Here is a 27,527-nt window from a genome sequence, read left to right as displayed (position 1 = left end):
ATGTTTTGCTCCTCAAACTTGGGTAATATAATATAATTCACTCATATCTTCGGGCACACTGTATTTAGGGTAGGTTCTGTTGGTCATGATAATGCATGGAGAGCCATATTGGTATCCTCTGGGGTACTTGAAATACCCTTGCTGAAGCAGTTTGTGGATGCATAAATGAACCTTCTTCAGACTTTTATGAACGCTAATATGATCCCTTCCAACCTCTGATTCTCCTCACTCCCTCCTTCATGGCCATACCATGGAAACTGGGTCCAATGCCCCTTCTGATTGCTGAAACCAAGCTTTGCTATGGTGTGATCTCTATAATTGGGTACAGAAACTGGTAAGATTTTAAATTGGTATATTTGAATTGGAATATATTTGGAATTGGTATATGTGTCTTCTTCCCTGGAGTTCAACACATATGTGTAAAGGTTTAAGGTATTAGGAAGGCATCTTTGGGTGCGTGCCATACTCTGAGCAGAAAACCAAGGCAATGTTTGGTGTGACTGATAACACCGCGTGGCCCCACATCTGTGTCAGCTCCAAGCTGACTCTAAGCAAGTAAGCTGAAGATTAAAAAATGGTATCAGAGTAACTCTGAGTGATGTCATGGCAGGTGTGAATTCCTGCAGATGGCCGTTTTGTCACTTGAAATAAGGGCTCCGTTTCCCAGCTCAGCTAAGGGTGTGTGTGTGTATACGTGTGTGTGTGTGTGTAGTGAAAGCTCATTTCTTAAAGCGGCGCCTTTCTTTGCTAGAGTATGCTGATCGTAAAAGATGAGAAAAGGTAGAGAGCTATACTGTGAATGCCGTATTGACAGCTACAATGGCGGCAACTGCTGCTGGAGAACTGCAGCACGGGGCCGGATTACAGGAACCTTTTGCATCCCATTGGGTATTGGTAGCAGCCAGGGATGCTGCCGGCTGTTCCTCACGGCGCGCGGAGCTGCCGGCAGCGCTGCAACGGCCCCGCCGCTCGCCCCGCAGCAGCGCTCGGTGCGGAATGGGCGCGCGGCGGAGGAGGTGGGGACGTTATGGAACCGCCCCGAGGCGGAGCTGCAGAACCGCGTGGAGGGGGATTGAGGTTGGGGTTTGGAGGGGGCAGCCGAGGAGCGTTGTCCGGGATGTCCTCGAGCAGCGAGGGGCGCGTTTAGAACCAAAATGGGTTCTTGACCCCTTGTGCGGTTTAAGGGAGTTTCTGCACGCAGCTCCTGTCGTTCTTTGCCTAGAGTCACAGTCTCCAGTTTTGCTCTTTCTGTGTTGTCTCTGTGCACGTGTGTGTTTGCGCCGCGCGCAGCAGGGCGCGAGGCTTGGCCCGTGAAGCACCCGCGGCGTCCAGGTGTCCCATCTTGGCCAGGTGCTGCGCCGCGCTCCTCAGCAACGCCTCCAACCGCCGTCAGATCTTCAGCTCCTGGGACCGGAGAGCGGCTCCGGCAGCGCCCGGCAGAATTGCGGGCGTTCTCGCAGCCTTTTGCTAATCTGTGTGCTCAAGAAGAAACGTTCTTAATCAAGAATTCGGAGGTGGAAAATGCAGAACGGTCTATGGGGTGAGGCACTTTATATTAACCTCTATTTTAGATACACTACCGCGTTTAAGGGAATGGTTTCAGACATGGGAGTGCTCTCCAGCCTGTGTCAGCTGCTGCTACGCACACCTGTGGCTTCATGCCCACCAGCCCTGTTCCTCACTGGAGTTCTGCAGACTAACAAAGTAAATCGGGGGCATTTGCTTTTGTGATGAATAAGCGTGCCTTTGGTTTGTGTTAAACAGATGCTTTGTTTCTTATTAGAGTTGAGAAACAAACGAGTGTTTCAATTAATGCTAAGTCTACAAATGCTAACCTCCCTGTAAAGGTTTGTGAGCCAGCTTGAAAAAAGCTGAGGAAGAGTGCCTGGGAGGGTGCAGGGAAGCCCTGTTGGGCTCTGGTGCGGTTGCAGCGTTGTCCCATCAGGGGCAGTGGTTCTTTGGTTACCTGGCATCCATGGGTGCTCTCTGTGAGCTGTTAGTTTTATCCTGGTGCCTTATAAGCCCGTTTTCTACCCCAGCTATTAGTGTCTGTTTTCATTTTCTTTTCTTCCTTTTTTCTTTGCAACTCTGAATGTTGTTTTAGATTATGTCTGCACCTATCAAAGACCTGATCTCTATGGTGAGTTTAAGATAAGATGTTTCCTCCCTGCTGTCGGAACAGTTACATGCCAGGTTTTGATGGCTGATCCTGTTTCTGATGCACTCTTAATCAAAGACATCCTGCAAACTCTGAGGGGCTGCAGTTCTGCCCTTCTGCCACGAGGTGTCGCTCTCGAGCTGGAAATTTCTCTGGAATTTCTCGTCCGGGTCTCCGCGCTGTCAGTTGAGCGGCTTTTGTTCGCTTCGTCACGGGATGTCTCAACAGCGCCGTATCACAGCGAAGTGCTGTTAATAGCAGACTTGTCTGGATGTAACACAAGTGCAGCGGGCACGAGTGGGGTGTCTGTATTTGCTAGCTTTAATCCAGTTCTTGGCTACTGCTGTTCTTCACAGACAGGCTGCAGAGCCCCAGTTAGGCAGGCAGTGCAGAACTCGCAGTGCTTTCAGTTTGCATCAGGTTCCTGATGTGGTTCTGTGCTGTGAGTCTGCTCGGGTTATTTGGCAGCACGTGGCCTGAGCTTGGCTGGCAGACAGGGTCTGAGGTTATTGTGAAGGCATCTTTGAGACCTCAGAGGAGGAAGAAAGGTGGATAATTCCACCTGCTGTTCTGGTAATCGTGCTGCAGCTGGGGCCAGTTTGACTCACAGAGTCAATACCTGATCTCCATTTCTTTTGGAGGAATGAACTGTGGAGAAAACAATCATCCTGAGGACTGATAGGTTACAGAGAGTGAGTGACAAGTAATGATAACCACAGTTAAGCTCCTCTTGCTGCCTTCTTTCTATAAGCTCTTCAAAGACCTTATAATAAGTACCTTTTCCTGTTTTGTTTTTGTTTTTCCCATAAGCAATGTAAAAATTACCTACAGGTTACAGGGGAGGAGACACTACTGCTTAAACTTATGAAAAGAAACAGTGGTAAAGGCAGGATTAACATATTGTACCTCTTTACATTAGCCAAATGTGAGAATTGCTGTGGAAGGCAGTTTCAGACAGCACATAGTTGGGTGCTGAGATTATTGCCATAGGAAATAACGAAGCTGGTGAGCTCAGTAGGATTCCAGAAGGTCTTAGAAATAATTCATGGATTTCAAGGGGAGTCTGAGTTGTCATCAGTGATATCTGATCAGTAGGCAACTCATCTGCCTTTCAGGAGTTTCCTGGTTCTGGTCATTTGGGTGACCTAGATCAGGCCTGAACCTTGGTGGCAGTGCCATGCTTGGGAGCTGCTGCTGCACCAAGTTGTTCGTGCCTTGTACTTCTAAAGAGCAGGAGTGCTGTGTTTCTAATAGGGCTCCTGAGAGACTGATGGAGACTTCAGGGAGCTCTGGGTACAGATTCATCTGTCATTTCTTAGTCCCTGCCAAGGTATTCTAGGAGGGATTTAACAGTGTTTAGTAGTGAAGCTTTCTCTGGCAGTGCCATTCAGGCCTTATTTGGTGTTTCATTTGAGGAGCTGTTTTGGGTGGTGCTGTGTGGTGACTTGTTGCTGTACTGTTCCATAGCAGAAGGAACAGCTGCTTTGCTGCCATTCTTCATCTCTGCAGGAACGCTCTGAAGTCTGTTGCTGTGAATTTTTCTGCAATGGAAACTTCAGACCCTACCTTTGGGTTTTGCTGTGGGCTCGTGCCTAACCTTTTCCACACTGGTGCATGAGTTGTTTCCAGCAGCCTCCAGGGACTGGTCTGTTTTGAAGTGTTTGATTCACAGCGGCATTCTTATAACATCCTTGGGCTAGTAGGAGAGCTTGCTCATGGCCAGGACAGCAGTATGTATTTAGAACTTCAAAATGTTCCATTGCAAGGAGAGATGAAAGGCTGGCCAGCGCTTTGTGGCTTTGGAACAGGGTTTTCCCAATTTTGACATGATGGGAGCAAAAGCTGCTGGAGGTTGCAGAATAATCAATCTACAGCATCTCCAGTGCAAGCACCACAGTATTTATTTATTTATTTATTTGTCTGCATGCAGACCTGAGCCCTAGAGAACAAGCTGTATTTTTTTTCTTTAGCCATATGTTCCTTCTGGACTAATATCCCATATGTAGACTCTCAAAGGTTGAGGATTGTACTCTTGTGGGACTTAAAGGATTATGAGGCACGTGGGGGGAGAGAGAGAAGGCAAACTGATCACTGACTCCACTGGGGACCCCTACTCCTCTAAACCTGAACTTGTAGTCTCAGAACTTGGCTTTATTAACTTCAGTTAGTGTTTCTGCTGTTACTAGAACATCTTCATGCTGCAGAGGTGTTGGGTTTTTCTTGCTGCTTTTCATTTGTCTGATTAATTTCAACATGGACCCTCTTTAAGTGGCTCTGATTGCAGGAAATTGCTGTGGCAAGTGACACGTGTCACAACAGTGCAGTGATTAAAGCCCCCATGTGTAATTTACTGACTGATTGAGCTAATTGCCTGAGAAAGTGGCAAGCATGCAGAGAGGAGCTGGCACTCCTTATTGTTCAGGATTTTAAATATCATGAATTGAGAGTCCAAATAAATGATAGTTGAACTGGAATTCATCAGTTCTCATCCTTCAAAGCTTGCAACAAATACACAGTGTAATATTAGGAGGCAGGGTTGGCTCCTTCCTGTTTAAAAACTACACTAAAAACAAATTGAAGCAGAGAAATTTTAGAGAGTTTTGCTGCTGAGAAGATGGAGTACTGGAGTGCTGGCATCTGGAGTATAGTCTTTGTTGGAGTGAAGTGTGTCTGATCTCTTGTTCTTCTTAGTCCGTTTTCAATTCTGCTGATGTGGTGTGTGTATATATACACCATCACTGATAACCATCTCCTATTAACATTGTGTGGTTTTGTGTTGTATCTCTTACTTTTCCACAGTTAGAATTAATTTGGAGTATTCATTCCTGGTTTCATGAGTTTCAGCCTCTTCTTCTTACTGTTGAGGCTTCCTTAGAGCAGGGGGTGAGTTCTGTGTTGCAGAATCTGTTGGGCAAATCTGACTGTTAGAATGGCTTGTGGTATTTGCAGGACGTTGACTATGACCAAGTTGAGGGGAGGGGGGAAGAAGAGTCAGTTATGAAAACTTGTAAGAGGAAACAATAATCTCCTGTACATACCTGTAGTGGCAATGCTGAGTCATGGCCTGAAGCAGTGATGGAGCACCTGGGGGGAAGGCAGGGCCAGCCCAGGGCAGCTCAGGTGCATGCAATGCGCTGAGTGATGGAAGGGCTGCAGCCAGGATCCACCCCTTCCCAGCCCTCATTTAAGGGTTGGCAGTGGAGGTGAGGGGATCTTGTTGGAGATCCCTGCATACCTGAGGCCTTCCAAAGGTAAGCAGCTTTTTCTCTTTGTTTCTGTGTCCGTGGCTGCTGCACTTGTTGTTCAAGTATTTCCTGCTGGTAAATTCTTTCCAAGCTAAGAAGTGGAAACCTGTACAATCACTTTGATTTAAGTAATAGGTTTGCTTGTTGTAGCAAAAGTAGAATCTCCCTATGGAACAGCAGCAGCTTGTTGTTAGGAGTCACAGAGATGCTCAAACTGCAGAGCGTTCTGACTGGGGAAACAATGAGATGAAAGGGCAGAGCAGTGGGAATGGGGAAGGGATGTTGAGTATTCTGTGGGTAAGCAGTCAGCAAGAACTGAGAACAAAGAGTGGTGGGGAGGATAGGGCCTCTTTCTGGTTGCAGTGACCTTCTTAACTAAAGGTGATGTTGCATTAGTGGGAGGCTGGGATGGAAGTGGACTTGCAGAGCATGTCCCAAGAGAAGACGAGGCAGGCAGCTGCTTGGTCCTGCTGGTGTCCTTTGTCAGCCTCCTTCTCTTCTGTTTTTTTGCTGCATGGAAATTCCCCGTGTAGTTCCTTATCAGTGCCTCACAGCTGGAGCAGAGGGGAGGTGCAGTGCATTCCCCTTATAAGGAGGTCAGGTTGCCATAGTAGCTGGGCTGATTCTCATCTTGCTGAGTCCCTCCAGAGCTCCTGCGGCTCCCAGCCCTGCTCTCTCTGGTCAGCACAGGTGGGGGCAGCTTGAGCGGAGTGCTGCTGGAGGCTAGAGGGGCACAGCTGCAGCCAGGCCTCCTATACCTTCTATGTGTTTAGTGTCCCATGTGGACTTAAAGCTCGGTAGCTTCCCCCTTGTCTGCAGTAGTCTGACAGTGAATGCGTGTGAGGACCTTCAGTTTTATAATTGCAGAGGCAGATAAATATCTTTGTATTGTTTTGCATCCAAGTATTGGAATTCTGCTGGAACGTGTGTATAAAGATTTTCCCATGGCACGTGTTCCCAATTGGTCTGTTGAGCTCCTTTGCTCTGAATGCGTCATAGCGTTTCTAAAATAAGATGGCATTGTTTGCTTCATTTTTTTTTTCCTTGAGTGTGATTGAATTATAACTTGCATAAGATAATGGGGCTCAAAGTAGCTCTCAAAAGGGGATATGACTTGTTTTGCAGTAGGCTGGCAGTTGACAGATGAGCTAGCTAGTGACCATTACAGATCTGCCTCCCAATTGAATGGGATGCAAGTGACTGTCTCACCCCACAGACCCAGGCATTAGCTATTGTGCTTGAGTGTGGAAGTCTTCACTTGTACAGCAGGTGCTGCTGGTCTGTCTCTGTGGGTGCAGCTGTCTCCCTTGCTGCTATTCAGCCCTTCGTTATCTTATGTCCATTCTCAGACCAGCCTGTGCAGGCTGATTCTGCAGTTGCCACTGCCCTTCTCCATCCAACTGCAAGCTTCACTGAAGCTTCACATCAGTGATGCCCTTAGTCTGTGTCAGGGATGCAAGTACTTCTATAGTCCAGAAACTTGCTAGTAGGTCTGATGTGGAGAATATATAGAAATATGAGCAAAACCATTTTTAAGTTCTTGTTTCACTTTATTTTGGAATAACAGATCTAAGCAGCACAGTCTCTTAGACTTGAAAAGTTGATGGATCTGGGTAGCTTAGCTACAGGCAAGTAGCATGTGGTGCGCAGCTGTAGCAGTGTGTCAGGTGTTGGAAACTGGTAAGCTGGAAGGATCTCATTGTGCCAGAGGAGATTCAGATGAGAGATAAGAAAAAAATTTTCTCTCAAAGAGCGGCCAGGTGTTGGAATAGCTGCCAAGGAAGGTGGTGGAGACGCCATCCCCTGGTAGTGTTCAAGCGGGGTCTGGATGAGGAGCTACGAGATATGGTTTAGTAGCTTATGGTAGTAATGGTGATGGGAGGATGTTTGGACTAAGTGATCTTGTAGGTCCTTTCCAACCTTGTGATTCTACCATTCTATCCCAGAGCCAGTGGATCTGTGGGGAAAGGTCTTCCCAGAGTGTGACACAAAAGTCTGTGGGTAGGGGTGGTGAAGGTGCATCAGGAACTTCATGCAGTGAGCCAGGCTGCGTGTGTCTCTGAGTGTATCTTCTCCCATATCAGCTCAGAGGAATATGATATGGTTCTTAAATCTGGCATCTGCTTCCCCATGATGAGCTGCAAGTGCCCTCTGCTGCCTAGGAAGTAAGTGTAAGAGCACTGAAAATGCTGCTTTTTTTTTTTTTATATATAATAAAGAAGTGGAGAGAACAGAAGATTGTCACTTTGAACTGGGCTGCAAAGGAAGCAAACGGTGTAGATTTTGGGTCTGCAGCTCAGAGGCTGCAAAGTGAGGAGCGTTAAAAAAACAAAAGCAAAAAAAAAAAAAAAAAAGCACCTTACAGCTGTTGTTCTTTGAAAATAAACGACCCCAGCAGTTCGATTCACTCCTGCTGAACTGGAGGCTTCTGGGACTCGATGTGAGTCTCACATTGACGTCAGCAAGTGCAAATGTAAATCTCAGCTGGCTCTGATAAATGGTGCTGCTAATTGAATTAGAGAGTGCTCCAAGCCACCAGCTAATTATGCTCCTCAGGAAGCTGCTTTGTCCAGGTCCATTTAATTCTATATTGGCTGAGCACTCCAATTCTGGTGCAGAAAAGGGGAAATATATTACAGCTCCCTGCTGAGGAGCACATATTTTCCAGCTTTTTAGGCTGAGCTGTCTGCCCACTCCAAACACTTGTGTTCTCACCCTTGGGTTTTCTATTATATACGTATATTTTTCTTAGTGTAAGAGTAATGGTTTAGTCACCTTGTGCTAGAATATCATTACCCTGGTCTGATAGGTGACAGTCTCATTCCCTTCAGTGGTGACTTACTTATTTCATCAAATAGTTTCTCTGCTTTAGTTTATAAGTAGCTGGATCACTCGTTAGGTGCACAGTTGGTACAAAATCTAATGCCTGGGGTTAAATGGGTTCTCAGCTTTGATCATGAGCTTCTTGTGTATCCCAGCAGCCTGAAGGCATGAGGTCTGGCCCGGGTGGCAGAGGTTCAACTTCCTCCTGTCAGTTCTTTCTGACAGTCCCTTCTTTTCCATGTCAGGCTTCTTTCAAAACTGTCTGAGTAGTGAGAAGTTCAGGCTATGAGACAAGAAGAATCCTCATGTGGTTTGAACTGCTTCCACTCCATGTCAGTCTTTGCATTTGGGAGGGGTGACATCCAGATCTTTGCTTTGTCCTTGCTTTTATTCCAGAAGAACTTCTGCTGGTGTTAGAACAGAACTGTTGAGATTATTTCTCCTGAAGTCCAACAGGTAGTGAACAGAAATCTGCTCAGCACTGAGTAGTACTGTGGTTCCAGTTACGCTGAGACTACTGGCTGCTGTGCACCTCCTTCCTAACTGGAGACTGCTTTGGGTGCAGTAGCAGTTGTTTCTCTAGAAACAAATGACCCAACCCTGCTGTGTTTGCAGCACAATAAGAACTGGGCAGAATTTGCCAGTTGCCTGGCTCTGGCCTGGAGCCAAACACTGAAAGAGCCTTTCTGCAGCAGTAATGAGGGCAGCTTGGAGTGACCATGGACTTCCATCTTGCTATCAACGTGTTGCTTACAAGCGAAGTGCTGATAAAGACTGCACACTCATTATCTCCTGGGGACACATTTAGAAGCAACTGTGCTTCTTACTGGACACAAGGCCTCCAGGCTCTGCTCCTGTGTTACCAGCAGCAGAGAGCCCTGCCTTGCCTTTGTCCACACTAAGTCTTGTTTAAATTAGAAACTTGCTGCTTAGTAAGCACAGAGGCTGAGCTTATAGCTGTGGTACAGCTACATTGGTGCTACCATTTGTCATGCCATTTTCACAATTCATATTCTTTTATTTGACATATGATTCTCTGAGCATGCCAACATTATTATGCCAGTAAGACATCACCAGACTCTGCTTTGATGGTGTCCGCTCCAAGTTGCAGGAGATCAGGAGCTGCTTGTTCTCAGATGCAATACAGCAAGGCTGAGAACCCTGGTTGTCTCCTGGGAGATGTAGTTCACAGTTGCAGTTCCTGCCATTGTTTCTTACATTGCATTTTTGAAAGACATCCAGTTCTGCCTTATGATGAGCAGAAAAACACAGTTCTTTCTTCTGGAAGACTGATGTGAATTGGAAGTCCAGAACTTTGGCTGTGTTACCTTTGGAACTGGGTGAATTAAAATGACCTGTAAGTACATGTTGGATCTGTATGCTATCCCTGACCTCTTGATATGCTGCAAGTCAGATTTGAGTGCTGCTGCTTTTCCAAGCTTTGTGTGGATGGAGTTAGATTTGGACTATCAAGCCTTGATGATACCAACATGTTGATATCAGAGATAAGCTGATAAGCTTCAGTACTGAGGAAGGAAGGCTCTACCCAGCCTCGATTTCAATATGTCACTCAGAAGTTTGATTTTGAAGGGTCCAGCATTGCTGATGAAGGAAGTAGCTTTGCTTTTCCATTTCACATTTAATAGTGGATTTTGTTAGTAGTTGGCTCAGTGAAAGTATGCATGCATTTGAAATGTACTCTGCTAGCATAGCTCTGGCAATTAGCAATCAAACAAAAGCTACTAATTTGATGCAGTCATTAAGCTCTCCATGCCTGAATACTCCCTTGGCCCAGTTGTTGAAAAATGCCGTGATATGCCAGCACCAGCAGGGCATGGAGTGAATGCTGGCAGCCTACAGCAAACTGCCACGTAGGCTTTTGGGCATTCCATCCATCTTTGATTCAATACGCTTAACAGAAGATCACTGCAAGAGCAAAACTACGATCCCAGTGCCCATCAAAGTTTGTCTGCCCTTCAGGGAAGGGTAGATGAGCAGAAAGACTGGATAGAAAAGAGGCAGTGCCAGGATTTAAATGTGACCTTGCTATCTTTCGCCTTTAAATTGTGCCCTGAGTAGAGGGAGGCCTGCCTAGCTGTATGATACTGAAGGTTTACAGGAGCTGTACTGTGCTCTTTGGACCCTGATATCCTGGATCTCAGCTTCCTTTGATAATTCCACCTTCCTGCTGACATCTCATCCTTGATTGCACTGGAATGGATGGTAGACAGGCTGAAGAGCAGGGCAAGCTGATGTGCTCAAGCTGGTGATGCTGTCACAAGCCAGCTTTGGTCTCACAGACAAGAGAAGAAAGGGACTGGGCTTTGTATGTTCATACCACTGACATTCCTTGCATCACTGATCAGCAGCCCAGATCTTTTGCAAAGCCTCTTTTGTATCACTTTGAGCGTATTGGCTAATGAGCACTTTAAAGATGATTTATCTTTTCCTTTTTTGTTTCAGGCCCTCAAAGCTGCTGTGTGCATTCTACTTCTCTCTCCTCTCAGAAAAGGTACGTGTGGCATGCAAACTATACTATTCTAAAATCCTGAAGGTTGAATTGAACCAAGAGAAAAGTGGAACTAGCAACACACCTGGGTAACAAAACTAACAGTGTGTGCTGACGCTCTGGGGCAGCTGCATAAGCCTCCTTCAGTTTCCTTTCTGAAAGATCTATGAGATCCACTAATAAAGATTTCCATGAAGTGAGTTTGCTCTGCAAGCTTCCAGCTGTAAGGAGGCTTTTCACTGGGGAAGCTGGCAAGAAAAAGAGATCTCTGCTTTTCCAGAGTCTGCCTGTCCCTGCTGTTATTGCTGATTTCTACCTGAGCTCATCGTCCTTCCTGTTCCAACCTTCCAAGTTCTGGCTTTGCTAATAAGGCATCTGCTCCAGTGTCAGCAGGGTGGCAGATGTCAGCTATTTTGGAAGGGGACAGCACAGTGCAAGCAATGAGTGATTAGGCTGAGCCCTTGCCACAGTCACTGTGGTGTGCTGGTATGTAAACCAGCTGCTTTGGTGGCTGCAGCAGGAATACTTAGTCTTGTTCCGTGCTCAACTTTGACACTCTTCAGCACTGAGGAAGGCCCAGAACCTCCCGAAGCAGGGATGGCCTGCCTTGGCTGGGGAGGGACAGATCTAGGACTTGCCCAAAGCTGGTGAAAATGCCAGCTTCAGCTAACTCTGTAGCAGTGCAGTGCACTGCCCAGGCTGTCTCACAGCATGAATATGTCTGGTTTAATAGGACTGCTGTTATACTGAAGGCTATGAGCAGTCCCCATCCCAGTCAAGCAGCAGCATCTCCTCACACAAAACCTGTACTCAGCACAGATCCCTTTAGCAGTACAGGGCGCAAGAAGGCTGCTCTTCCTTCCTCTTTCAGTCATCTGGTGTGAGTACCTGTAGCAGCAGGGTGTGTTATCTTCCCTTGCAAAGGTAGTCTCATGTTTGGCATTGCTGCAGAGACTTTGATTCAGCTTTCTGTCAGAACCCAGAGCTCCCCTTCCTATCTATGCTCAAGTAAATGCTCTGTTGTACAGAGAAGCCCCAGAGCTGCTCAGACTGTGCCCTGTGTTGTTCTCTGTAGGTGAAGAACAGGTAGGTTCTCAGGTAGGTGTAGAACAGCCATGACACACCTTGGAGGCTTGAAGGAAGGGCAAAAGAGGTATTCTTAAAGCAATTAAAGAAATAGCGAGTTCTGCAATTGGTTGAGAAGTTTGGAGTGTGTGTATGCTGAATCCTTGTGTAAGTTGGACTGCTACCTGGGGTGGGAGAACCTTGTACAGCCTGCAGGGTGTGTACTATGTGTCCTGGCTCCTATGCACTGCTGATAGCCAGCACAGGTGAGGCAGGAGGTGGAGGTGCTGAACAGGCAGGGTGTGAGAAAATGCCTGATGCCACTGCACCAAGAGCTGTCCCCCTCTCCTGCTTGGGGGTTGCCAAGTGTCCCTGCATCTCTGTGTGCAAGAATTGAGATGAACTTACGCTTATTGCACCCTTGTACAGCTTGGATCTCCAGTCCTGCTTCCCAGAAATAGTCTCTAAGAAATTTCCTTGCAGTGTTTGGTAAGGCCAGCATGCTCGCTGACTTGTGCAGTCACCTCTGTGCCAGATCCGCCTCCCGCAACAAGGAAGATGAGCTGGATTTTTCTTGTCAACTAGTCAATATTTGTTCTTCCATACAAGCTGTTAAAATGCTGTTGCTGTCTTGTTTTGGTATTTGTTTCTCCTGTCTTGCTGGAACATTGCCCCAAAGTCTCCCACGTTGGCAGATCTTGTTTGTGCAGCAATGACAAGTGAGTGTTCATAGAAGAAAAGGTTGTGGGAGCCTTCCACTGGTTGCCAGGCCATGTTTTCACTTTCTGTTGTGTATGGACCATTTTTCAGCCCATCTGTTTCAAGAAAGGCTGGAGTCTGGGAAGAGGAAGCCACAGGATCATTTATTTATTCAGTCCTGTGGTGAAGTCTTGGTTCCACTAATTCTTGAGAAAACTCCTATCAAATCTAATGGAGTCTATTTGCATCCAATGCTATCAGGGTGTGGATGTCCCAGGCCTATTTGGCCATATTGCCACTCCCATTTCCTCTCTGCCTTTGTGTGCTCCATCCCTGCAGCTTGACTGCAGTCCTAGCGTTCCCCTGCGCCTCTGAGGAAGTACCTTGAAATGATGACTGAACTTATTGTAAGGAGTGAGATAGCATCATTCTGCTGAAAATGTTGAGGCAGCCTCTGCTGGGGCAACAGGACAGCTGTCTCCTCTGTCCTCCAGTGCTAGTCATACTGGATGTGAGAGGCCTCTTGTTGAGTTCCATTCAGTCAAGACAAGAGTGTTATGAAGGTATTTCCACCTTAGACTGTGGGGAATTAAACTGGCATTCCTCTTCCACCTTCCTCTAAGAATTCAAGCATAGTTTTGATTTATAGTCTTAGCATTATGATGTATTTGCTGCATGGAAGGGTCTGTGGCATTAGAAGGATCTACATCATTGTAGCCAAAATACTGAGTCACAGCTTGAAGCAGTGATGGTGCACCTGGTGGGAAGGCAGCTCAGATGCATTCAATGTACCTGACTGATGGAAGGGGTGGAACCAGGATCCTTCTCTTCCCAGTCCTCATTCAGGTGTTGGCAGTGGAGGTGAGGAGATTTTGCTGGAGATCCCTGCCTTCCTGAGGCCTTCCAAAGGTAAGCAAATTTTCTCCCTTTGTTACTGCATCTATGACTACTGCATTTGGACTTATCCTCACTTGCTGTAGCTTGAGACTTTGCCACCCTGCCATTATTGCTATACTTTCCATCATATTATAGTGTTACAAGGCTGGAAAGTGGTTTAGTGAGAGGAAGTCTGAATTTCTCTAAGGGAACACCGTGGATTCCTTTCGGGTACTACTTATATCCTTGCGGGGGAGGGAGGAGATTCACACTCTTCCATCCCCAAAGCCACATTGTCATAGTTTGGTCTTTCAGTAGTGCTGTTGGGAATATCTTTCCCTAAACCTGTTAGAATATTAAGACCCCAGTTAGACTAAATTTTCAGAAATCCATAATGAACATTTGCAACAGCTGTGGGGCAAAGTGAACTAGCCATTGTTCTTGCAGCTGCAGGGTACACAGTTCTTGCACAACTACTGTTGCTGTGACTGCTTTATTGCAGAGATCTGGTATATCACAGCACTGAAAACAATTTCGCAAGCTAAAAAAATCAGCCTCCATTGCTTATTTCCTTCCAGCCTCACAGGCAGCATGGGGCAGATCAGTTTGATAGGAGGGGGAATGGATTCTCCAGCTCTTGTATGTGTATAGGGTAAGGCAGTAACTGAAGAAATGGTGTGACGCACATTCCTTAAAGGCAGACTTTTTGGTGGTTACATTCCTTTGACTGATGATAATTTACAAGGAGTGAGTGGAATTTTTCAGGTGACTTTAGTTTGACCTGGTAGTGTGGATGTGAGAGGTTGTCTTGGATCTGCTTTGCTCACTGTCTAGGGCACAACCCTGGAGTCAGGTACTGTGGTGGTTGGTTCAGTCAGGCTCTGTGAATTCAAGTAGCTTGTTCTTTCACATGCAGGTGGAGGGAAGAGCTGAGGAACTTCTAACCCTATTGCGCTACTCATTTCACATGTCAGTAAGGTTGGGTTTGCAGTTTGACCTGTGTCTTTGAATCTTGAGGTCTTGTTTCAAATCCTCTTGCTAAAAGAATGGGGAGTACCATATCAAAAGGAGAAAATGCTCTCTTTGCAAGGAAGGGTGAAGTAGAATTTGTTTGCTTTTGCCCAGCTCTTTGTGGTGGTGGCTAGGAAGAAGTTTCAGTTTCTAACACTAGCTCCTTCTGAGAGGTGTTTCCCAGTGTGCTGGCTGGAGGGGAGGCTTCCACATCAGCAGAGAAATACAGCTCAGATGGGGCCCAAACTGTAGTAAGGGGGAGCAGGGCCTCGTGTGTATGCTCTGTGCCTCTGAATGCTGGTATGTATCTGATGAGAGCTCCTGGCATCTGCCTCTGGAGCATGGCTAGCAGTGCACTTTGTGCAAGGTGCAGAATGGGAGACATGCAGGTTAGCAGCTGTCAGCCTGGTGTTTTCTGTAGTAGTCATGCTCCCCTAGGTACTTACAAATGTGTTACAGATAAAAGAAGCAAGTAATCACCTAATCCAGAGGGGAGAATAGGTCAGGGAGGCAATGCGAAGAGGGTGTATTACTTGGGGCAGGAAGCTGAGCCATAAAGGCTGCAGCCTTCAAGTGTAGTGACAAAGCTGATAAAGTGGACACAGGCCTCTGGAGTCCCAGCATGGGGCTTTCTGACTGAGGCTGTTCTGTGTTCTGCTGAGCCCAAGGCCCTGCACTGCAGCAAGTGGCAGCACAGGGACTGAATGCCTGCAGGAAGGTGACGTACTGACTGGGTTGGCTGTCATCAGGGAAATAAAACTGCAAAGGGTGGGGGCCAGTAATGAGCAGAGCACCTCAGGAGTCAGATACCATGTCCCAGGAGATGCTGAATTTCTGATTGAGGGAGAAATGTGACAGATTTTTTTATTATTATTACTGTTATGGCAGCAAGTCTTGTTGAGCAAATGCTCAGGTTTTGCATTCTCTTGGGGAGGACTCTGGGGAAAATCCTAGCCTGGAAAAGGTGTCTGCAGGTTTTGCACCTGCCAGGCTGATGTCAGCCTCCCACCAGTGTGTTTGTTTACCTTGACTGCTTGCACAAATACAAGGGAGAGCAACCCTATCTCTGCTGGGATTTCTACATACTTTGAAGGACACTTCTGTTAAGAAAGTATAGTAGGTAAAAGCCAGCTCCTGTGCATAGCATTGTCTGAACAGAAAAGGCAGGGGAAGAGAGGAATGAGACCAATTGTGAGCCATGCCTGACAGAAAACTGTCTCTGTATCCCATAGTCTGCATTGTATGTGAAAGGAGATGCTGACCTGAACCTTTGGACACTATGGCAAGCACTCTTGAACAGTTCCACTTTCAGACTCTGTCCTTCCATAAAGACATTGTGTGAAATCCTTGAAAACAGAAACGAGAGCTTTGGGCTGACGTCAGAATGGAGCCAGAACTCTGCTGCTGAGGGCCTGAGCTTTTGTTCTGCCTCTAAGAGGGTGTGTTTCAGCCACTGCAGTCTCTTAGCTGAGGTGAAAATTCTTACAAATGACTCGCTGACTTGTTACCTGGGCAGTAAAACAGATATGCATTTTTCAGCAGAGAGAGGAAATGAGGCCTGTTTGTTAGAGGCTGCCATGTCTGTGTGCAGTTGGCTGTGCTGATGGGCAGTGACATCATTCACTGAGCAAACACTGGGTGAAGGATCTACTGTTAAAACAAACTGTCATGGGAATGGATGTTTCCTGCAAACAGTGTTTTAAAATAAACTTAATGATGACTGAGAAATTTAAAACTTTTCTCTGCCTGGGACAAAGCCAGAAGGGAATTTGCTTTCCAGAGCTGGAGAGCATGGCTTAGACGGCTCAAACTTTTGGGATACTGGAGATCTTGTCCTTTTGAGTTGCCTAAGTGTTGACTCCTGCAACTCCCCTGCAAGCAGGACAGTGCTCTTAGGCCATGACAGAGAGGAAACAGCGGTATAGCAAGCCAAGGGCCTGTATGGCCATGGAAGCTGGAGTCACAAGGCAATTCCCAAGTGAGCCAATCAGTATTGGGTATAGCAGCTTCCAGGAATTCCTGGAAAGCAGTGTGCCCACCAGCACATTCTTCTGGGAACTGATGAGTTCTTCCACCACGTCCTTAGCTGCTAGCCTGCAGCACGGGATCACTGTTTCAGAGCCATGTCAGCACACAAGTCTCCTTGCCTTCATCTGACATTACCCGTGCTTCTTGATTAAATGGGATTTGGTGTACCTTCTCCAGGGAAACCCTCAGAAACATGTAGCTGCATCAGACTGAAGTGCTGTCCAGCAGTAGGGGCACAGAAGTCTGCTGACCTCACCCACAGACTTGCTTTTTGGGTATTTTGGTGTGATCTTGGGAATACACTTTGTGACTGCTGGTAAGCTTTCTGCCAACAGCTAATGTTTTATCTTCATCATCTGGTTTTCCACTTAGATTTTTAAAACCCCTCGGAGTTAGTGTTGAGTTCTTGGATGTTTTCTTTTGTTACAGAAGGGAGTGTTACTTTGTTTTAAAGCAACACTTTTACCTCTCTGAGGCTTTCTGTTTACAGGCAGCAGACTGCATGGTACAGTCTTCTAAATCCCCTCTGACAGGACAGATCCCTTCAAGCCGACGTTTCAGCCCCGTCTGCTGGGAGGCTGTGTCATGGTTTGGCCTGGTTTGGCCTGGTTCCATGACAAATATGAACAATCCACAGAACTGCAGCATTAACTCTGTAACTCCCTGTGCACTGCATGATGTTATGATGTGGAATACCAATGACAAACCATGAAACTATGACAGGTTGAGGCCTACTTTGGAAGCAGGGAGAAGGGCACCACGGAACACCAAGTGCAGCAGCTGGTCTTTGGTGCCTGAGCTGCCTGTTGGCAGATGGAGGTCGGTTGCTGTTGGCATCAGCTGCCTCCCCTCTTGAGAAATGTTTTGGCTGCTTTTCTTTCTGTTTAGATAGGCCTGAATTGGTGCTGGTCCATTAACCCCTCACCTGCTGCCTTCACTCCTGAAAAAAGCACTGCTTTGTGGGAGCTGGAGAAGTGTGTTCTGTGCTATTGCTGGGTGAATCCCAGCACAACCCAGGTCCCAGTGCTGACTCAGAGCTTTGACATGTTTTCAAATATGTGATTACTTTGAATAAACATCAGGAGGGCAAGGTGAAGTGCTGGGACCCACAAGTATGTCTGTGGGGCTTGAGGTTAAGGACCAAGGTTAACCAGAAGGGCCAAATGTCAGCTTGCTGTGGCTCTGGGAGGAGTTCAGGGCCTTGTGTATGGAACTGCGGCTTGGCACTGGAGTGAGTGTGTGACAACCAGGGGTGTTGAATTGGCCTTCAGCTTAGTGGCTCCACTGGGCTGGGCCTGTGGGGCACAAGTGGAGCTGAGACCAGTGCTCTTGGCAGCAAAGGAGGATGTGCTGGTTCTGTCCCCATCAGGAGCTCTGTGAGCTCTCTCTGCCTTCCTGAGAAAGAGTTTGCTCAGTGCCTGGAAGGTGCTTCAGAACCTTCCTTGGCTCTGTGCTAAATTTACCCTCAGCTTCCTATAGGCGGCATGACTTGGGCAGATGTGTTGGCATGGCAATGGCCCCTAGGGATGGCTTGGCACAGGGAGCAGCTAGGATATGGCTATGCCCCCAGCTCCTGTCAGCTCCCTGATCACTGTCCATAACTCACCATCTCTCCAGCAGCCCTTTGTGCAGCTACCATGATGTGAACAGCACTAACAGGGCTTGGCCACTAATTAGCAGCAGTAATAATAATGTCCTCCTGCTTTTGCTCATAGCACAATGCTACCAGGGAGGTTAGAGCCAGGTTCTGTACGTAGTGGGCAAAGTGCAGGCCCCCTACACCCTAGCGACTGATGTGCTCAGAGCTGGGCACATTGCTTGCTGCCAGGCCTGCAGTGCTGACCTTGTGCCCTATTCAGCTCTGCAGAAACTCTCTGCTCCTGACTGCCCACAGCAGCAGTGGTGTTGCCTCACCAAGTGATTCATGTGTAAGCTGTTAATTGCAAACAGAGCAGCCCATGCTGGAATGGGGCAGGCAACCTCCTGACTGCTGGGGCTTTTGCCATTTGGCACATGTGTCACAGTACCCACTCAGCAAAGAAACTGTATGCCGCTGTATACTGTGCTTTCAAAAACCAAAAACAAAACAAGATCTGAGAGGCTGAATTTTTTTTTTTTTTAATGGAAGTGGAGGTTTTAGAGAATATTTGCTGGATCTGGTGCAGTACTTTCCTTGCAAGCAGACACCTGGGCTTCCCTAAGAGCCCTGCAGGCTCAGTTGAAAGGGTAATGCATACCCAGGTGATTCTGGTGCATGGTATTATTTACCCTATTGACGTCAGCAGCTGCATGCTCTTAGTTTCTCCCGGCTCTCACAGCTTGCAGGAGACAGACTGCAGAGGGCTCATGAACTCCCCAAAGAGTACCCAACCCTTCCAGAGCTCAGCATGTACTTCTCAGAGAAGTAGATGTCCACTGGGGTCAAATCTCCTATTAGCTTTCCAAAATGTAACTTGTTTTCCTTCTATTCTGTAAATCAACACCACGTGGCTTCTTATCAAAACACTATTGCCTTTATTTTCTGATAAGTCAGTTCAGCAGGCACTGTTACCTAAAACCATATTATGGCATTTTCCTTGCATAACATTTTTCCATTAATGTATCTTTCTGAGCACGGAGATCTCTTATCAAAACCAACACTTTAAAGCCCTTTCCTAATACTGAGTGGCAGCTGTATAGGAAATGGAACTTTCCCAGCAGGGATACTGTTTGGGATCCTTGCTGGAAAGACCTAGAACAATAGACAGACAATTCCTGAAATAAGCTGGAAAGATGAGATCTAGTTTTTGAGTCCTGTTTACCCTGAGTAGCCTTTACTAATACCTATGCTTGTCTAAGAACAAAGGCATATAGGTGTCTAGTGGTGTGATTTTGCAGATTGGGCTCAGCCATATTATTTTGAGCACTCCAATATTGTCATGCGGTGCTGTTATATGCTTCAGTCTGAGGTTGTACTAAAATAGAATAGCTCCAGCATTCCTATTTAGCCCGTTAATGATGTTTTTGGAGTGTCATTTCAAACACACAGTAGTCTCCTACTTCCCACACCCCATGCTCAAGGGCTGTGTGGCCCCTGGGGTGATGTTCCTTGCCAGGGGCCAGGTTTGTCTGTGTACCTGGTGTGAGCATGCACGGCTGCTGGCAGTAAGGGGAGGGGCTGCTCTCTGTATTTGTGTGCACTTCTCAACTTTGGATCTAGTTTCCTGACACCCATTTCTGTGCTGTCCCACACCATTGTTTAGCTTGCATCTTCTTCCAGATACCAGGTAAAATGTTTTCATATCTGTTCATCAGTCTTTCTTTTCCTTTCTGCCTTGTTCCCACTGTCTCTGCTATGCCAAAACAAGTGCCAATACTATTTGCTCTTCGTGCCCCTGTGGGCTGCTGCTTTAGTGGCTCAATCTGCCTTATTTCTCTGTTCTGCTTCCCAGTTCTTATTCCTTTGAGCTTTTTTTGTCCCAATTCACAGCTGATTCTCTATGAGATTTACCCAATTAGAAATTTCTTTTCATTGTATTTAATGTGAGTTTCCCAAGATCTCACTTCCCTTTCAGACATGCAATCTGATATTCTTGTCAGAAAATAAGCTGAGTCAGCAGAAGTTTCAGTCTTTTGTTGTCCTGGTGTGCAGCCCTCTCTGCCAGGCTGACCTGCTTGGCAGTGCTCCTTCTGTGTTGCCCTCATTGGGGTCAGGACTTCAGAATCTGTGCGGCATTGTCCAGTTACACTCTTTAATTTATGGGGGAAAAATAACCTATGCTGTGTTGAAGCTCATTTTCTTGTGTGCGGAATTCTTACCAGTGATCAGGCAGTCATACTGTACTCCCTCATTAGAAAATACAGAGATATTAATTTCGTTCTGCCTCCTGCTTGTCACATAGCATTGCATTCAATCACCCCTGTGTAGCAACACCTAAATACACTGGCAAATCCCATTTCACCTTGCATTCCCTGCTTCAGTACCAGGCTGCTAATTTCTGGTTTTGCTCTTTAAGCATCACGTTTCTTTCTATTTTAGAAACCCTTGGAGTCACAGGAGTTACATTAGAGATGTCAAGGAAAGAATTCTTGGGATATTTTCACGTGTGCACTTTTATGACCTTTCCTGTAATATGACTGCTGTTGCAGTTCTATGGAAGAAGCTGGGATGTAATGTTTTCCTTACCTGATCTTGTTTCTGACTCTCTCTCTCTACTTGGAGCATGGCATTGTGCTTTTCCCACAGAATCTCTCTTTGGAGTTGCCCATTTTTTCTGTAGACAAGCTTTCTGGTTAAATTATCAGAGAGCTGCTGTGGTTCGTTTGTTAGTTTTCACCCTCAACAGGACAGTGGTGTAGGGCTTCAAGCAGAAGAATAAGATGATTTTTTCACTGCTGCTGCTTATAGTTGTAGAAAGATGAAGCTGCTTGTCTAAGAGGAAGGTCCTAGATTGTCTTAGGCTCAAAGTAAGCCTTTTATACCCAGATCAGGGTAAAAGGTTTCAAGGAAAGCGGTGAATTGGATGCAATTCATAAATTGTTTTAACTTGTTGCATTCTCAGAGTGGGGCTTCTTTTCTTAAGTCTTTCATGGGCCAGTTCGGTCTTACTGTCAGTACAGAGAAAGGGAAGAGCAGGAAATATGTGTTTTCAAATTTCTAATTAGTAAGACAACTTCAGGCTAAGTGCAAATCTTGCTGTTGTTTCTGATTCCGCAGAAGGAAAACTTCGGCAAACTTTCCCTTCTTTTGTCATCTCACCTTAAGTACTTTTGAACAAGTTTTCTGTTAGAGCACACAGTACTGTAAGAATCCTGAGGCATCAAGCTTTCCAGTCTCTGGAAAATACTGCAGTGTCAGATAGACTGCCTGGTTCTTTATTCTGCATGAAACATTCACACAGCATTCCTAGGAATTAGCATTACATGATCCATATTAAACTGCTTTTGTGTAACCTCTTGGGTAACTTATTCTGACTGACGCGGAGCAATGACAAAACTAATAGTGATTTTGAGAATAACTTTCCTCTTTCAATGTCAAGCTGATATACCATTGACCTTGCCAATTTTGGAGTCCTGCTCCAGAAGCAAAGCAGATAATAAAGACATGCAATTTTTTCCTTTTCTTTGTGGAACTGTTAGAATGCTTTCTCCACTTGTCTCAGAGAGTCTGTAGTATCAACAACCCCATGTGTGTTAAAACAATAGGAAGCCAACTTCAGCCTAGAGAATGCAGCCTTTGTAGTAGTTATTATTATTTTTTTTTTTTGGTGATTTGAAGCTTTGTGTGTCAGAGACAAAATAACTGCAACACTATATATAAGGAGGCTGCTGAAGAACACTGTGCAGCAGAAGCCACATTAGCTTACTATGTATTTGAAAATGAAATGTATGTATTCTTTATTTTGTATCAATACACTGTAATTGCTTCACAGAGTCCAGCATATCAGTTGCATGTAAATACTACAGATGAACTTACCAAACTGGAGCTCACAATACTAGTGCATTTATCCCAAAGCAGAGACTAAGCCCTCTAACTCCATAAAAAAATACATTAAAGAACGTACCACACGCACACATATATTGCACTTTTCTCCATATGAAATTTTTACCCCATATACATCGCACCAAAGTCTCTTCAAAGGAGCCTGTAATACAAGATAATAAAGCTAATAATTACTCTTAACAGTAGTGTACACTGTCTTCTAATGTTAGGCGTAACAGGTTTGAACAAAGGAATCACTCTGAAGTAGCATGACTACAAAGTGGTGCCCAGTGGATACTCTGCTGTATGAAAAGGCATTAGAAGCCTTTTATTCTAACTGGCTAAAGGAAATTACATGAAACGTTAAATAGGATGTTGGTTGATGGTAACAGTCTAAGCTATATTCAAAAACTCCATAGCTTTCCTCTTAGCAGTACTGCGAAGCTCAGATGAGCTTAGATTCATTGGCACATTCTGATAAATGAATCTCATGAGAAGAATTCTGCTCTTGAGTTACCATTGAGTCCTAAAATGTATGGTACAGTGGAGCTTACAGGGAGGAAAGTAGCTATAGGCTTGGCAGTAACCCAGCTCCTGGTGCAAAACTGGGCCTGTTGACACAGCTGTGTGTCTCAGTAGCAGTTTTGGCTGCATAGTTCCTTGAGCACTTGTCTGATCTTAGAATGGCGGGATAGAAAAGGAATGAAAGAAAAGGACTTCGTTGCCACCTTTTCTCTTCTGCAATACTAAAATGCCTGGTGCCGTATGCTGGGGTGGTTTTCATCTGTTTCCTGTCCTTTTGTCAGTCACTTCAGGGGGGCACAGAGGTTTCTATTTTCTGCAGGTATTTGCACTGTCAGAAAAAGCTTTAATTGTGTGAATTCCCTTCAAAAAGAAATGCCTATCTTAGCTATTTAAACAACAGCTTTCCAGCTGTCTTTATCTTGTGTCAAAAAATAAGTAGTGTGTAGATGTGATTGCTGTTCCTTAAACTTTCCTTTGCTGCTGCCTTGAGAATCATTCTGATATCAGAGGTAGAAGCTGAGCGCTTAGGACTGAATTGGATCAGTATCAGAGCAGGCTCTGTACCATCATTGATGACATCTCTAATTGTCATACACAAGAAACAAGGTACTTTCTGTTGGTTGTTAAACTCTTCTCTTCTTCACAAAGCCTACAGTGCAGTGTCTGAAGTCTGTTCCACAATTAAGCGTGGTCTTATTGCTGTAAATGGCTGGCTGGTTATTCACCTTTCTGGTGAAAGATAAGAGAGCAGCTTTGAGAACTCCTCTTTGGAGCCCAGTAGGATCTATGGTCTGTCATACACTGAAGATCCAACTGATCCCAAGTACTTCTTTTCTTCCTCCTGGTATCTGTTCAAGCCAGAGCTTTGCTACAGTATGTAAAAACACTAAAAATGTTTGTCTATCCATTTTAAGTGACTACATGTCCTGAAGACTTGGTGACTACATCCTCCTTAGTTGTAGTGTCAAAGTCTTAAATTTAAATTAAACTTACATTCTAGAGAAATTTTCCAGTAAACATTGGCGTTCTCTACATGTGCCATCAGCACAGTTTCTCCAACACTCTTTGTGCTTTAATGAATCTGCAACTGTGCTTAAAGTTTGCTCAGAAAAGGGCTGAAACTGTCTGGCTACAAGCTTCATCTACAGGAGAAAGACATGCAATATCCCACAACATTTAAAGACCTGAGATGAGCGCCAAATTAGTGATCTAAACTTACTGCAGATTCCTAAACAATCCTCCTACAACTAGCATCTCCTGACTGAAAGATCTGGGGACACAACTGCTTGTTGAATTTTGTATTTGTTGAAATAGTACATAAGAGTTCTTGATGCTAAATATTGCTGTAATACTTTCAGTGTTGTATATACTGAAACAATCAAAACACTAACAAAGTTCAGCATTACATTCCACATGGTGGAACGTGTGCTCTGAAGGGACTTTGGCAGTAGCAAGGATGTAAATGGGGTATTGTCTACTTTCTTCAGAAAAAAAAAAAAGCATATAGTCTGATAAAGAACTGAAAAAAGGCACAGCACTATCACTTCACAGGGTTTTTTTTTTTTTTTAAGCTCATTAAGTTCTAAAACTGTAAATAATTGTCCAAATATACAAAGCTCAATAAACCACCAGCAACACATACTGCAAATTCAAAACACAGTTTGTTTGCTTGTTTTCAAAAATGCCACAGAAGGTCAGATAGATCCTCTCCAGTGAACAGAACTTCTCCAAGACAGAACTCTCCACAACAGTCTGTGCAGCAAAGGGGTGATTTCCAACATCACCCAGGTGGAGCTCTGGATGCCACTGGCTGCAGCTCTCAATCCTTCTCACCATCCTTCTTAGCCCCTCTCTCTGCTATCTAATCCTTCTCAGCCCCAACCAAAGCTCTCTACAAATCACTATGATGCCCTGTGTCAGTTCCAAGTGTCTTTTGATCAAGTCAGTACATTACTTAGCAAATATCCAGAAGCTTCCCTTAGTGACCAACTAAGAATTCCTTGGCAGGCTTGGGAAATAACTGTTTATTTGCTAGCAGGAGGAAGCAGAGGCTGCCTGAGATGCCCAGTGATCTCTTAGACTTACCGTGGAGCAGTCCCATATCAGTAGCTTAACCAGCAACTGGATGCCAAAGTGCAACCTTCCTTTGGATCCACCTCACACTACTGCTTCAGCTCTGTATGCTACTTGCTATCAGCTCAGACCAAAATCAAGTCTGAATTTCAATGAAAACTATTGCTTTTATTGCCAAGAAGTAGAATGCAATATGCATTCCTTCTCCTTTCTCCTAGCAAACGCTAGATGAACGCTGCCAGACTATCAAAGTTTTTGGAAGGGGCCACTTCCTTCCTTTAAAACTTTTTTTTCCCCTCTCTCCTTCTACACAAACTGGTTCTTTATGGGACTAAGCTGAACTGTCTATTGTCTAGCCCCAGCCACTGACAGGAGGAGCTGGAGGCAACAAACTTCTAGCCACCTCCTGCTTTTTTCCAGTCAGGTGGATTTTTAGTTCCCTTGTTGATTGAAGGGTCGAAAACTTTAGAGTTGGAACAAAACCAAAAATTCACATGCTTCTCTGTCCACCCTGGCTTCCACACTCATGTTAGACACTCATGGTATTAATTCACCAGGACATAGCCACTGTGCTGGGGATCTACAGTTTCCATCATCTCACAATCGAAGAGTCCAGGCAGCTCTGAGAGGGTCAATGTATCGTAGTTTGACTGCGACTCATGGGCTGCCAAGCTGCCCTGGCTGTCAGGCAATGCTACACTGCTCTGCTGTGCTGGGTCCATGGAATACTGGCACTGGTCAGGGTAGTCTGGCTCAGAAGAGGTGACAACAGGCAATTCACAAGTCTCATAGGAGTACTGTAAGGATTGTGGTGGCTGCTGCACCTGAATTGGTGATGACAATCGTGATGAGCTGGTGACTGGGGAGGATGGTGGTGGCTCCAGCTGTACTTTCTGGTAGTGACTGAGGAAGAGGTCGTATTGCATTTGCTCTGAGGAAGGCTCCATGACAGGGCTCAGAGCCTGCTGGAGGCTGAACTGGGTTGATTGCTGCTGCGCCGATGGCTGCTGCTCCTCCTGGCATGAAAGTGGCATTTGACTTGACCTTGGGTATGAACTCTCAGCTATTTGCATCTGGTTAAAATAGGCCTGCAGCTGGGACTGCTTCTGGAGAAAGAGTCGCTTCTGATGCAGCCTGAATCAAGGACATAAACATCAATTATTTTTTGCCTTTTCAAGTGTTAAGGCACTGGCATCAGTGCTGCACGCACTCCAGCAGGGAGCAAAGGGCAGAACTAGAAAATTCCTAGTCAACCTTTTTTTATTTATTGAAATTTAGTGTGTGGAACTTGTGAACTGAACAGTTGTACTTTTCCAGCTACTAAGGGAAATGAACAAACCTTCCCTCCCCCATATTCCTTTTATCTGAACTGTACTCCTCCCTGTGAAGTTTTAGGAAACTTCATAGCTTTGACCCCTTTACAAAAAGGAAGAATTTTCAACACAATGCCAGGTTGCATAGCTGCCTTTGAAAATTCCTGTGATATGACAAAGGGGACGTCTCCTGCCAGCCAATTCCCAAAGCATGCACAAATAGGAAACCCACTATTGACATATGCTGACAGCATTCAGAAAAGGAATCTATTGTTTCCCAGCTTATTTCTCTGCACAGACATCCCAGTCTTGAAGAAATGTACAAAGCTGCTCTGAATACTGTCAGTATTGTCTGCTAAGTTCTTGATTAGGATTATAATCAGTTGTCAGGAGTGGCAGTGAGCTATAAAGCAATTCTAGATTACGTACTTCCTTGAAATCAAGCAGTATTTTCATACATCTATTCCTTAATCTTTGTTTCATAAAGCATGTAGCTAGGTTGCTGTTTTCCTTTCTCTTTGTGATTCTTCTGCAAAATTTACTAACATTAACATGTTTAGTATCTGTTTTGCTTGCTTAATAATTACCAAGTGATGAGTGCATAAAAACCTTACAGCTCTTTAACTTGGTAATTAAAAGCTTGTCTGTCATAATACATTATAACAGTTATAAAGATACACTTTCAATCGATTCATTCCCTTTTTTTCCTCTACAGTAACTTTTTCACAGGAGCATCACTTCCGAATTTTCAATGACAGAAAACTCTTTACTTCTCATTTTCTTCACAGTAAGATTATTAGGTCATAAGAACAAGGTGGAAAATACCTAAATGAATGCAGCACTTTCAAGCAGGTGGAAAGACACAAGCCATGTTATGAGTATATACATGGTTATGCACCATAACAAGTGCAGTGTGTAGCGAGTGGTGGGGAGGGCAAGGGGGAAGATGAGTACAACAGTGCAAGAAGTAACTTTCTGCTATGCTTCCCCTTTGCACACCAGCACTAAGGAAAGCATGCAGGCATTTTCAGTCTACCTATCCCCAAGTAGTATTACCTGACAAAGAGCTCACAGCACAGCAATTTGTAAACTGAAGGCAAGATTGTTGTCCTTTTTTTTTTTTTTAAATAAGTTATTTTTAAGAACTGTGACCTAAACAGTTTTTAAATGAAGTTTTCTCTCTCAAGGAATTCCTAAACAGACAAAGTCTGTCTCAGTTCTTTAGTAACTATTGAGAGTAAAGATAAGTTGCTTATCTGCATAGTTTGAAATCTTACCTGTGCTCCTGTAACTGCTGTTCCAGACTCCGGGGCAATTCTTTGCAGTACAGCTGGCAAGTGTTTGGAGCTTTTGATAGTAGGGTGGGTTTCTGCAAGAAAGGTGGTGCTGTTTTAAATTGTATTTATTCAGTCCAGAATGCAAGTGAAAGAAGATTACCTCCCATTATGACAGCTTAAGTGTCCACCTTCATTTTCAGAAGCTGCCACTAGAGCTGCTGTCTAAAACCACAGCTATCACTGCTTATTGACTTCCATCCCTTGGAAAAAGAACATTTTTGATGATGGACTGTATCATACAAGTCCATAGAAACAATTCTTCTTAAGTAAAAGCAAAGCTGGGAAAAAAAAAAAAAAGAGGGGAGAGGAGGGAATTTGGAAAAGAAACAGAAAGCCCCTGGTGTTCAGAAGCTGGGTAGAGGCTCCTCAGATCCTGATGCATTCCCTTTTCGGGGTGCAACACA

At 45.2% G+C, this 27,527-nt stretch overlaps 1 protein-coding gene and 1 long non-coding RNA gene across 4 annotated transcripts in view; one reads left to right on the top strand and one right to left on the bottom strand.

The window, feature by feature from the left end:
• Positions 1 to 1,090: 1,090 nt before the first annotated feature.
• On the top strand, positions 1,091 to 24,031 carry LOC121107537. Its single transcript, XR_005841788.2, has 2 exons — positions 1,091 to 1,540; positions 10,690 to 24,031. It is a non-coding gene; the product is annotated as an uncharacterized LOC121107537 (long non-coding RNA).
• SIK2 (salt inducible kinase 2) overlaps positions 21,766 to 27,527 on the bottom strand; it is a 41,467-nt gene continuing 35,705 nt past the window's right edge. For all 3 annotated transcript variants that reach the window (XM_015298073.4, XM_015298071.4, XM_015298072.4), the window contains 2 exons: positions 27,064 to 27,155; positions 21,766 to 25,607 (listed from right to left, as the gene is read on the bottom strand). In XM_015298073.4, coding sequence (XP_015153559.1) covers positions 25,551 to 25,607; positions 27,064 to 27,155 — 149 coding nt within the window. In that variant the 3' untranslated portion in view covers positions 21,766 to 25,550. The remainder of the gene's footprint in view (positions 25,608 to 27,063; positions 27,156 to 27,527) is intronic.

The sequence above is a fragment of the Gallus gallus genome, chromosome 24 (assembly GCF_016699485.2).
Source record: "Gallus gallus isolate bGalGal1 chromosome 24, bGalGal1.mat.broiler.GRCg7b, whole genome shotgun sequence".
Lineage (NCBI taxonomy): Eukaryota > Metazoa > Chordata > Aves > Galliformes > Phasianidae > Gallus > Gallus gallus.
Note: the sequence above shows the minus strand (reverse complement) of the source record. Positions and strands in the feature narration are given on the sequence as shown.